The 13,026-nt window shown below is 37.4% G+C and overlaps 4 protein-coding genes across 4 annotated transcripts; 2 read left to right on the top strand and 2 right to left on the bottom strand.

The window, feature by feature from the left end:
• Positions 1-60: 60 nt before the first annotated feature.
• Positions 61-3,201, top strand: PHYBLDRAFT_73340 (hypothetical protein; the record flags this gene model as incomplete). The annotated part of the gene is made up of 10 exons (XM_018442831.1): positions 61-143; positions 188-320; positions 377-591; positions 1,323-1,459; positions 1,582-1,655; positions 1,860-1,943; positions 2,025-2,300; positions 2,386-2,468; positions 2,535-2,706; positions 2,911-3,201. 10 exons carry the CDS (start codon positions 61-63, stop codon positions 3,199-3,201), a joined length of 1,548 nt encoding a protein of 515 aa, XP_018290647.1.
• Positions 3,202-5,244: 2,043 nt separating this feature from the next.
• Positions 5,245-7,144, top strand: PHYBLDRAFT_169730 (hypothetical protein; the record flags this gene model as incomplete). The annotated part of the gene is made up of 4 exons (XM_018436148.1): positions 5,245-5,438; positions 5,516-5,888; positions 5,933-6,055; positions 6,077-7,144. The coding sequence occupies 4 exons, from the start codon at positions 5,245-5,247 to the stop codon at positions 7,142-7,144; spliced, it is 1,758 nt and encodes a 585-aa protein (XP_018290646.1).
• A 766-nt stretch (positions 7,145-7,910) lies between these two features.
• Positions 7,911-8,529, bottom strand: PHYBLDRAFT_159181 (hypothetical protein). Its single transcript, XM_018433934.1, has one exon. The coding sequence runs from the start codon at positions 8,491-8,493 to the stop codon at positions 8,041-8,043; it is 453 nt and encodes a 150-aa protein (XP_018290645.1). The 5' UTR covers positions 8,494-8,529; the 3' UTR covers positions 7,911-8,040.
• Positions 8,530-10,745: 2,216 nt separating this feature from the next.
• On the bottom strand, positions 10,746-11,351 carry PHYBLDRAFT_8181 (hypothetical protein; the record flags this gene model as incomplete). Its single annotated transcript, XM_018443605.1, has 2 exons — positions 10,746-10,826; positions 10,998-11,351. Coding segments are annotated over 2 exons (435 nt in total), but the record flags the coding sequence as incomplete, so codon positions are not given.
• Positions 11,352-13,026: the final 1,675 nt, after the last annotated feature.

Genomic DNA, 13,026 nt, shown 5'->3' with positions numbered 1-13,026 from the left:
TTATGAGTCTTGGCTTGGCATAGACAGTATAAAGAGAAGGTAGATTGTGGAGGTCTACATATGAGTGTAACTTGTGGTGGTACTAGACTGGTTTTCAAACCTGTTTGCCTCTGGTATTTGCCGTTTGTATACATTCGAGGGTGGTACTTGCACTGCTGTAGGGTTGGCTTGAACATTTTGTTCGTAGGGCTCTTGTTGACTTCCTCTCAGGTCTGAGGCCGAGATCTGTGAGTGGTGGTTTCTGTACGAGTAGGGCTTCCGGAGTCCTTGATTCTGGGTCGTTTTTGGGCCACGGTGGTCCTGTTGGATTGTCTGGTCTGGTTGGCTAGATTTCTGGTATCATTCTGGTATCATTCTGGAGATCGTTGTTAGCTAGGTTGCTAGCCTGTTCTGTACCTGGGTTCTGGGTCTTTGTAGCTTGAGTTTTGTGCTTAAGCCAGGGAGAATGAATACTGTGGGGCACGGTGTTCATTATGTAGTTATGTCTGGCCGAATGGGTTTTGCTTCCTTGCCGGGTTCTTTCTTGGGGTCCTTGGAAGGCTATCGTCAGTCCCCTCCTTTTTTTTCTGGTGAATACCTGAAGATTCACTGGTAAGCTCGAATAGGTCCTTTTGGACTTTGAGTTGACTATACCGTAGATTGTGTAAAATCTATTGTTGGGGGGTAGACAGTCCCAAGAGGTTTCGGGAAAACGAGCCAAGAACACCTAGTTCTTACGCAAGATTGGCGAGGTTTTCCCTCACAGACATGATGGTATATCAGTCATTATGATTGCTACCAGTCCTTGTGTCCGGACTCAAATGATGCATACACATGCATGTCCAGACATCCGCAGCTATTTTGAGATGGCAAAACCAAAGTTCATCTGCACAAAAGGATATGCTTCAATGACTGATCGATTAGGTACCAGTGACTTTGTCAGTCGAATCAAGATAACCTGACTATACAGTACATTGTCACTGGAGAGATAGCGTGGAATTCGCCGATGATTTCAAGCATCACGCAAAACCTGTGGTTAGAGTCCTAGCCACCCTCATTTGAGGAGGGCTCTGATCAATATGGTCTGGTAAATGAACCAGACCAAACAGTGTGAGCTAGAAATTGTCACCAAAAAAAAAGGCAGGTTACAGTTAGCAACTGGAAATGCGTATACTCAAGAAAATAAGACCCGAGTCGAAGGGCAATTTTGCAAACTTTCAGCTGTGAAGGAGAAGCAAGATTACTTTCGACAAACCTATCCAAACCAAGTCGAGACAAGTGCTTAAAAGCCATGCATATATATATATATACATTTATATAATTCTACGGAAAATTGAATCCAGTATCAAAGCAAAGTTGAACATAGACATGAACATGAACATGAACATGAACATGAACATGAACATGAACATGAACATGAAAAAAAGGATATCAAGCATTCAAGCATCTAAACTTTCAAGCACAACAAGCTTAACATCAAGTAGGCTGACCCAGAGTCTCGCCATCTCGCTGGGTTGGCCAAAAAGCACACCAAGAGTCTCGACTAGGATATGGTTACAACAAGAATAAATTCCTCATCATCATTCAAGACTATTGGCTCAGGACTGCAAAAAGGTATTTGGGATGTCCGGGTTTATATTATGGACCGAGAACACCAGCAGGAACAAGTAGAGGCCGTCAGTAGTAAACAACAGAGCTCAAGGCAGAAGCAATGTGAACCACAAAGCAAGCAATAAGGCAATTTTTCAAGGGCTGTTTTTGTCTCTGGATTTCTTTGTCAGAGACAATATCAACCATTAGTCCGTCTATTCAGAAGATAAGTACTATTTATACACAATATGTCTCGGTACTAATTATATGATATTTTTTCATCTTCTCAGGGCCGCCCTGTGACAGGGCTCGCAATACTACAACCCTTTAGAGGATACCATAGAGAGCTTGTGAGCGTTGAACTTTACCAAAAGGTAAAGCTGCTCGGTACGCCTGTAGTACCTTTTCTCCCCTCAAAATATTGTACATTACATTGTATGCCTGTATATATTTAGGGTTCTTGGTGTGGTAAGCCAAGATCTGGTAGCTCCTCTGCCATTCGGTGGTCAAACCCTTTTGTGATTGACCCCATCGCTGCAATTTGGCACATTGTTTCTGTTGGAAGCTTGGCTGTTTACTGTCGGTGGTCTCGTATACCTCCTGCTGGTGGTCAAGGTTCATTCCGCCCGGTCATCGAAGAACATTTTGCAGTCCTGAGCCCGTCTCTTCAGATGATGTTACCTATTCCAAGACAAGTTCCTTTACTTAAAAAACAAATTCTATCAATTAAGGTATGTTATTTTGGTCATTCAAACCTGCCTCATATGTAAATATATCTCTTGTTTTCTCACTCATTATTTTCTTTATCTTTTTAAGCCATATTTGGCCTTAGCAACTCAAATAATAAGGCAAATTCCGAAGCCTGAATCCTATGCAACAATGACAGCAGTAAGAACCAAGTCAAGCAAGAAGAATACAAAAAAGAATACAAAAAAAGATACAAAAAAAAGAATACAAAAAAAAAGAAAAAAGATTATATTCACAATTATCTCTCTATCTCAAGTAGAAACTCATAGTCTAGCAGAATCCCTGAAATGGTCAAGCCACGGTTTGCTTATATGTCCAAGTCCAATTCCAAGTCTTGTCCAAGCCCAAGTCAAAGTCCAAATGTCCAAAAACTGTCAAAGTACTGTTCTAGTACTAGTCCTAGCACACAAACATATACAAACATATAGAGAAGTACACAATTAGAGAAGTAGACAAATACACACACACACAAACACACACAATTTCTATTTTTCTATTTCTTTCTTATATATACACACACACACACATACACATAGTCATAGTCATAGTCATAGACATACAAACATACATATACACACTTGTATACATACATAGATACATACAAAAGTAGAGGCGAATTTCTATCAAAGTCCAAAATCTGGGCTGTACCTCCAAGTCTCAAGGCCAAGTCGATTTCCAAGAAGGGGTCCAATGCAAAATTCCAAAAGCAAGTTCCAAAAGAAAAACAAAAAACAAAAAACCAAATCCGAGGCCTATACTAAGTCCTGTAAAAAAAACGGGCATATACTAAGTCCTCCTTTCCAAAAGGATCAAAAGAAATCCGAACTTGAGGCATACACTAAGTCCTCCACTCCAAAAGGATCAAATCCAAAACCCGAGGCGTAGACCAAAACCTATCAGAAATGATCAGGCACATTAAGTCCTCCGCTCCAAAAGGATCAAAAGAAATCCGACCCTGAGGTCTATACTAAGTCCTGTCCAAAAATCACACAGGCATATACTAAGCCCTCCTCTCTCTCAAAAAAAAAAGCAAAAAAAAGCAAAAAAAAAAAACGGACAAAAAAAAAGATCAAAAGAAAAATCAAATGGACCAAGAAAAAAAACCGACTGGACTTGACTGAAGCCGACTGGACTGGACTGAAGTAGCATGAACTTGACCATCTTATATTATATTATATTTAATTTAACTTATATTTCCTTTATAAAAATCTTTGAATAATAAAATTTTTCTCATATGTCTTTAGTATCATATTTATATTTTTTTATCTTTTTTTCTACATTTGCTTTTAAAGATATTATGATTAATATTTGCAAAAGATAATAAGAATAATAAATTTTGTGCTTTTTCTATATTGCACTTAAAAGCTGTTTTATTATACTAAAGTCCCTTGGAAGAAAAGATCATTTAGGCAATTCTGAGAAAGATTTATGATATTTTCAAGACCACCCTCTGAATTAATCCTTTTCCCACATAGTATTGAATAGAGAAGGAGATTTCCTGTGTAAGATTCTTATCTAAATTTAGTTAATTTTTATAAAAAAATGAATTAATACGGGATTTGATCAATGCAGCAACCAACCCAATACTTCTTTGACAATAACAGTATCCAAGAATATCTTTTTATATGTAAGCTTTAAGAACGTGTACTGATGTATTCTCGTATAAGATTACATTAATTAAAAGAGTCTTGTGTTACCATATTGGCCAAATTAAGAACCTGGTAAATGATACCCTATTTCCAATACTATGAAAAATAGCCCTCACATATACATATCTATATCGTTTATTTGATGTAATTTCTCTTTATAAATAAGTTTCAATTGGTTGTACTTTTGCCATATGTCTCAAAGATCTGTCTCTTAGTCAAAAAAAATTATAATAACCTTCATCAAAAAAAAACAATTTTCCTTTTCCAGAAGCATATCGTTCTTTTGACCAAACCTTATAGTAAGCTTTCTTTATTGAAGGATACATTATAAAGAGGTTGATATACAGTTTATTTAATATTAAAAGATAAAGAAATTAAAAGGTATTTTGTGTAGAGTGGATGTAGTAAGGGTAAAATAAGGATATTAAGCATACAATTATTTTACCAAGCCTAGCTATTTACTTTTCTGTATATAATGTTTATAATATAAAAAATTTCTGAAAAATATTAAAAACCCACAACTTTTGTAAAGCGGCAAATAAATGCATATATCTAGTGTTTTGGGACATTTATTTTAGTCGACAAGTGCTTGCACCTCTGTCACATATTAAAATTGGAACGATACAGAGAAGATTAGCATGGCCCCTGCACAAGGATGACACTAAACTTCTGAGATGGAACGCTCTACGGAGCATATTTTTTTTTGTTTTGTCACCACTTGATATTATTTTTATTTATTTTATTTTTTATGTCAAATCTTGAAATTACTTATAAAAGGATACCACATTGAGGAATGTCAATCTTACATCATAATGTACACCTTTATTATCCACTAATGCACAATCCTTCTCCCCTTCCTTGTTAAATGCATATCAATCTCTTCTGGCTCCTCATGCTGTAGATGGCTTTTGTTATGCAGTTCCGATAACACAAATCACCACTTCTTTTTTGCTGACAATGTAGCATTCTTTTTGGCTTGGCTTTAAATGTCCAGCCCATGTTCAACTTGAGCTGCGCAACATTTTTTGTATGTATTTAAAAAGGAGTCCGCGTACTCAACATTGTCTAATTTTACTTTTCAATGCAAAATTAATTAATTAGAAAATATGTGAAGTTGCTGCGATCTGTGTCCCTTCATGGTTACTTGTTAAGCCAAGTGACAATATTTATAATATACAACACTTGTTGCCCACAAGTGTGTCCAAATAAGCAAATTCTGTTTTTTCTTTGCATTCAGTAATTTGTCTCTCGTTCTCTCTACTATCTACCCTCTACTCGTATGCTGGCATCAGACTTACCTTTTGAAATTCTCTCGCAAATTGCAAAACTTTTATTAACGGATGATAAGCTGACTTATATTCTCACTTGCAAGGGATGGAAAATCCCGTTTCAAGAATCGCTTTGGGAGAATATTAAAGTCGATTCCATGGATAAACTTAAAGACATATGTGCTATTGTAAATGATCCAACTGCGTATTTTCTACCAGATAGGCGCACGACCCAAAGTCTACAAGTTAACGGACAAACAAACTTACTGACTGGCAACAAAGCCATGTTTTCAAAACCTTTCCAAACTTGAAGCATCTCGATATGGGATCGCTGTATTTTTACGATATCGACATAAGCGATACAACGTATGGTCCTCAGTGGACGTCAGTGACCAGCTTAAAGTTACAGATTGTCCCCGAAACCTGGAAAACGACGGCCCCGTTCATGATCGAGGTCTTGAGAAATATCCCCAATCTTCAATCATTAGGCATATATCCATATCAACGTTTTGATTCGATGGTCTTTGACTTTAATCGATATAATGATCTTCACCTGGCATTACCGCAGCTGGTAAATTTTAGGGTTCATTTGAGGCTCACGGATATGCACCCAGGCGCAGTAGCAAGAATCCCAAGTACTTATCCAGCGCTGAGTGTAACAAGTCTCTCTCTCTCTATCTTGGCTATTGGGATCACCAGTGGGTGTACTACTTTTGCTTCAAGTACCCAAACTTGCAAGCTCTGACATTTTCATCCTTGCGCCAGCTCGGAGGAATATCTGTTATGGAGACTAACGAAAGAAATATAGCACTCCTTCGTTCGGTTAAAAGTGTGTTTCCGTAGCTGGAGACCGTGTGTTTCTATACTAAGGAGCTGTCCGAATGGTCGCATGTGATATTCTGGGAACTACTTTGTCCGTCAAATGTAGCTATCAAGAGCTTGAAGTACAGGATACGATCCAGAGACCCTGATGTGACCTTGCTTTGTAGGGTTACTGACCGATTACTGCAATCATTTAGCACAACACTCGCAAAATTGTCGATTAATTGGGGCATAAGTTTTAATACTCGTATTGCCTTTGAGCCAAAACTCCAGTACTCTTCGTGGCTAGTAAGCCTTAAAATGAGGGAATGTGGGCTATCGATTGCATTGGACGATTTATTGGATCATTGTCCATCATTAGAGCACTTCGAGTTTTCTGATGGGAGGCTGTACAATAGTAGCCCAGAAACATCTGGAGATCCAAGGCAGCATGGATTATTGCTCTTGATACTGGATCTTGTCATAACAAATGTTTCTGTGCTCAACTACGCGACTTTTAAATGCAAGGGGTTGGAAGCTATACATTTGAAGAGCATGAGAATTTGTGGATCGGTATCTGCTAAAACTAGAAGCCTGTGCATTGGCATGTCTTGCCTAGAACTCAAGACATTGATCCTGGACCACGTCAAGTTCTACTCATCCTCTGAAGAAAACATGAGCAAGGATCCAGACATCAACTTGATATTGCTTTCCAACCTGACCAGTCCTCGCGAGTCAGCCGAGACAATAGAGAAGAGCAATAAAGATGTCAATTGGAAATCTTTTGTGGAGTATCTGGCCTGGTACCATCTACGTGGGAAATATGATGACATACATGACTCTGCCGTAAAGATCAGACCGCTTTCAGATCAAGAATCCTGGACTGCAAATGAATATTTTCAGGTTTCACAGTTTAAAAGCAAGACGGATGTCTTTGAAGCTGAAGAATCTTTGGATGAAAAGGCTAATGAAGAAGATTGGAAGAAAGATCTGTGTGGTGGCTATGTTGAATTGAGGTGTAGTCACAGGACGAAATATGATGTGCCTTTATCGAATCACAGAGAGTTTTATATTTGGCCAAAATCATTTTATGGCTTTGGTAAAGTATAATTTGTAATGAATAAAGAATTAGCCTACCGATACTGAGATCCTTTGATAAAATTGAACAAGAGATATAGGATATTTACATATCTTGAAATATAAAAGAGATATCCCCTGCCCCCCCCAATACACCAATTACTACTATCTAGACACCCCTAAAATATATATTAGCTCTAATAAAAGTGAATTCGTATGGCCTGACATTTTTATTGGTCTTTGGTCTTTGGTCTTTGGGGGTTTTTTTTAATACAGTGTCCTTTAATATCATGTGAACGATCTTAATATATATATATATATATATATATAATATGTGCTTGTAGAAATAAAAAATTAAAAAATGAATTATTTCATTTGATACTAATAAACTTGCCATAAAAGGGGAGGTTAAGATTTAAATAAAAATAAAATAAAATAATGATTTGTGGTATGAACTATATAAAGTAATAAGAAATAACAACAACAGCAAAAAGAAACAGTAAGGGTAATTTCCATTCTTTTTTCTTGATTTGATATAGCATATGTAAATAAGATAAATAAGATAAATAAAATAAAATATATATATCTAAAGAATGATATTATTATTATTATTATTTTTATATGCAGTATTGGCAAGTATAAGGGACTACCGTTACTTTAACAAGGAAAGGAAAAAATAAAATCAGGATCAAATCAGCAAAAAAAAAAAAAAGATTTGTATGCAGAAAATGAATGAAAAAGAAAAAAAAAAGAGGGAAAATGGTTTGTGCGAGCGATTGAATAATTGATTGAATAAAGTGGAAAGAGCAATAGGATAAGAAAGAAAGAAAAGAGAGGAAAGAACAAGTGAGAAGATGTAAGTGGAGGGTAGAGGGAGGGAATTGTTATGGCGAGGGTATGATTGTAATGAAGAACAAGAAACATAAAATTCAGTGAACACGGACAGTCTTGACACCCTTGAGTGCCGAATTCTTTGACAGTGGTGGTTTACTATCACCATTTCGCTGTCCTTGTCCTTGGCCTTGGCCTTGGCCTTGTGTCTTACTTTCATCTTGGGTCTTGTTCTTCTTTTGTGCAGATCTTTGACCTAAACCAATACCACTTCCAATATTGCTGCCACTCAATTTCTCGGGTCTATCGACCAAAGGAGCCGATTGACGTCTCACCCTGACATCCTGTTTTGGCAGTGGCGTGGTACGAGTTGCTACTGGCTGAATCAAATGACCGTACCTCCTATTGGGCTCCAAAAGACTACCGTCGGATCTCTGTAGACCACCATCAGGCCGTTGTTGTGCACTTGTACCCGCAAAAGATACAGGTCTTCGTTTTCCTTCTTTTTCATCCGACTTCACACTCAGCAGTCGGCCGATCCGTGATGGCATGGGCGGTGGTACAGATTTATTGCTGTTGTTATTACTGTCTTCGTTGTTTTCTTTCAAAGGTCGTGCACTAATACCCATTGTCAGGCGCGCAGTCCGACTCTCGCTCGGCAAACGTTTCTGACGGAACACTGATGCCTTTGGAGGCAACGGACGGGGTTTACGTCCAGGCCCATTTGACAAAAGCACACGTGGCCGAGCCGCAGGCTTGACTTGTTGCTGTGATAATGACGACTTGTCTTCAGAAAGACGTCCCGCAGAAGCCGGCCGAGGTTTCGTAGGTGCCCGTTGGCCGGCCGATGTGGAGCGAGACGGGATATTTTTACGAGACCGGTCAATCTCATTGACTGACTTGACTGCATCTGCACGACGTGTACGGTTCCGATCCAGTCCACCACCACCACCTCCACTAGTACTACTAGTAGTGGTGGCGGTGGTGGTGGTATTGCCATTACTATTATTTACAGGCTTACCGATCTGAGATATACCGGCTGGCATGGTGTAAGAGCGTGACATGGTCTTGAATGGAACTGGTTCCGTCGACTGAACCTTGACTTTTGGAGTTTCTGCATGTAGGACAGGTAATGTCCACTTGAGCCACGGTAAACGAGAGCCTTGGTTACGGTGCGAGTCTAGCATTGTCTGTCGCTTGCGCATCACGCTATCAATGCGTTCTTTGGAGGGCATTGCACTGGTCTCACTTGCCACAGCAATAAAGGAAGGAACCGGAAGTCTACATTGCCGACCAGGTATAGGAACACTGATTTGAGGCACGTGTGATTTGCGGGAGTTTGGTTTAACATGAGGAGAAGAGTTCATAGTGCTTGTGGATACAATGATGTCTTCTTGGCGGGGTAAATCCGATGGTATCTGGTCTACTACTGACACTGTTGTTGTTGATGTTGATGTTATGGTTCCGGTTTCTGTCGATTCTGTTGTTGTCTGAATTGCCTGAGGTATTGTGGGTGGTATTGTTGATTGTTGGGCAGATGCTTTTATGGTGGTTGATTGTGATTGAGTAAGTGTGAGGTCAAGCTCATTAAGAGCCTCGAATGCCTTTAATTTCTTAAGAGCATTCATCATCACATCATCGTCTTCTTCTTTTTCTTTTTCTTCTTCCTTTTCAGTTACTCCTACTCCTACTCCTACTACTCCTACTACTGATGCTGCTGCTGCTGCTACATCGTTGGTGACGGCAACATGTGTGGTATGCTCGGAAACAGATTCTGAAGGTTCTGATCCAGACAAGGAGGATATATCGTGGTCGAGCCGCGTGGCAGGGTAAAGGGCCTCTGGCTTGTACGCACACAAGAATGGGTGCTATAATAGGCAATAACATTGTTAATCAGTACAAAAATAAATAAATAAAATAGAAAAAAAAGGAAAGTGATATTTGGGAGTGAAAGTGAGAGTTAAAGAAAAAAGGAAAGGGCCAATGGTAATGGTAATGGTAATGGTAATGGTAATACTGATACTGATACTAATAAATAAATAGTGTATGGTTTCATATATTTTACCTCTAGGAGATCTTTTGCTGTGGTTCGTGCTTCTGGGTCAATTTCTAAGCAACGATCCAGGAGGTCTTCTAATCCCTGAGGTAATCCTGATGGATAGGCGGGTTTTCCGTTGTCCAGAATGCGTTGTTTAATCTTGGTGAAAACAAGTTTAAAATAAAAAAGTAAAATCAATATTGTGTTGGTTATTTGATAAACAAAAAAAAATATCTCTTTTTGCATTTATTCTATACTTTTCCAACTATTTATTTATAAAAGGAAAAATTGTGAAGACTTTGTGTGTGTGTATACAAGGACTTACTTCTTCTTCTTCAAGCTTGTCATCTTCGTACGGCGCCTTTCCGCCATTCAATATCTCGAGAATAACGATACCTAGTGCCCAGATATCGACTTTGCAACTAACAACCTGTCGATTGACCAATTCAGGTGACCAGAACAAAACAACGCCGGCTTCCTCTACATCCGAGTCAGCAGTAGGGGTTACAGACACTACGCCAAAATCACCTATGACACAACAACAACAACAACAACAAAAATCAACAACAGTACCATGTTTGTTTCCCATTTAGAAAGTCGTAATAAATCTTCAAACAATACAGGGTTTTTATATATATTTATATATTTATAACACCCCCAATACTGCGTGCTGTTCTAAACTGAACAAATAATATATATATATATATATATAGGTAAACTATTGATTGGTGTAGTGTATTTACCGATGACTATAGCATTGGATTCGACGTCTAGAAAGATGTTGTCGCACTTGATATCTCGATGTATGTAGTTATGGCGATGTATTTCCGCTAATCCAGAAGCAATCTAATATCAACCAAGCAACCAATTAATCAATCAATCAATCAATCAATCAATAACAATAATAATAATAAACGAAAAAGCTCTATTCTTCTTCTTCTTCTTCTTCTTCTTCGTATTTCTTCCTTCCTTTTGTGTGCCTTGAATAACCAAAAAAAAAAAGAATAGATGTCTTACTGAGCTAATAATGTACACTAATTGACCGATCGTAAGTTGATGGTCAAACACGTATTGTTGTAATGAGCCTCCTGTGCAAAGTGGCATGACAAGATAGACAAATTCTTGATGAAGGTAGACGGCATATAGCTTGAGGATGTGGGGATGAACGCATTTTGTCATTGTGTAGATCTCGTTCTCAACGAGTTCCTTTGGCATCACAAACATATCTTCATGTTGGTTTTCTTCAACTAGGTATTTTTTGATGGCAACTCGGCCGGCTGATTTCTTCCGTTCTCTACATTTGTATACACCGCCCTGTGCACTGAACCAGGTTGGCTCTACATCCAGACCTTTGTAAAAGAGTGTTGGATCCGAGCTGTAAACAGGGATCCCATTAACGTGCTGCATCGGACAAGATTAAATAAAATAAAATAAAATAAATTCAACCGTTGAAAGACAAGCAAGCAAGCACGTTTAAGAGAAAGAAAGAAAAAAATGAAGGAAGGAAGGAAGGGAAGGAAAGGAAAGAGGGAAAAGAAGAGGGAAAAGAAGAAAAAGAAAAAGAAACCAAATAAGGGGCGGAGAGAGTATAGAAATTGTGTGTGTGAGTGAGTGAATGGAGTGAGTGAGTGAGTGAGTGAGTGAGTGAGTGAGTGAGAGAAAAAGACTGAGACTAAGTGTGTGGTTGCAGGTTTTACACAGAGTGTGGCTTATGCTCCGCTTAAAATCCATATCCCTCACAGCTGAGCAGAATTAAAGGTGTAAAATCCTGCTGTGGTATTTCCATTATATTTTTATTATTTTTATTTCTTTACCTCGAGTGGGCTTTATTCGTTCTCCTAGTAAAAAGAAAAAAGAAAAAACAAAACGTATAAATTTATACTTACTTAATATATTCAGGCACACATATTTTTATCATGCTGATAGTATTTTAATACAGAAAAATACATAAATAAATAAATAAAAATAAGCTTACTTTCTACATACATTAGATATATGCACATAATTTTTATAGCAAAATACATAAAATAATAATAGTTGCGTTTTCTGAATTGCATTAAACAATCTACGTGCGTTTGAGAATAGTGATAATGACGCTATTAACACTATTCTCACAATTGATCTCTCGTATGTCTCTCTTTGTCTGTCTTCACAATGCATATCTGGCTTGATCTTTACTACGATGAATAAAGAAAAGTGTGTTGTAATTAAAGAATCTAGGACCAATCTCTTGACTCTCTCTCTCTCTATTCATTTCCACAAAGAATCCAAGCTGATTGTATTTGTACTGTTCTTGTTGTTACTGTCTATCACAAAAATAATAATAATGAGCCATTTAGACCAGGTAGAATATCTGTTCGTCTTCTTTAGTTCTATCTATATCTATTTTTTTTTTGGTTTGTGTATATGAAAAGGTATAGAGATCGTTTTGCTGGTACAGCACTTTTGGGAATGTAAAGATCAAAAGTTAACAAAAGAGCTGTCTCTGTGTTTGTACCTGTCTTATACTTTTATATATAATTTTTTTTTAAAAAAAACAATACCCAATAAAAACACATACACACAATTCTATTATACTATATTGAGTGCCAATCAATTAACACATGTATTTGTATATATTTAGATATACTATATATATATATATATATATATGTATGTATTTAATTGCACGCACAAGAGAATGAATGAGTGAATGAAAGTAAATGTGATACGGTTACGATTATCCTATTACTTTATTCTAGGAAGAAAAGGTATAATTGAATATATAGATATATGCGATGTAATGTAATGTAATGTAATGTAATGTAATGTGTAGAAAGAGAATTCTCTGTGTCTGTCTGTCTGTCTTTCTGCTTATTGATTTATTGATTTTCAATATATAATGGTAGGCATTTTGACTAGCCAATTCTTCTAGATATATATATATGTGTGTGTTTTGGCTGCAAAATGTTTGAAATAATTAGTCTCGACAATGATAATAAATCTATACAACATTTTACACAACTAATCAAAATTCACCTAGGATATAAATTATTATATGATTCTT

This window comes from Phycomyces blakesleeanus (genome assembly GCF_001638985.1).
Source record: "Phycomyces blakesleeanus NRRL 1555(-) unplaced genomic scaffold PHYBLscaffold_13, whole genome shotgun sequence".
NCBI lineage: Eukaryota > Fungi > Mucoromycota > Mucoromycetes > Mucorales > Phycomycetaceae > Phycomyces > Phycomyces blakesleeanus.
The sequence above is the reverse complement of the archived record's forward strand: the minus strand, read 5'-3'. Positions and strand labels throughout refer to the sequence as shown.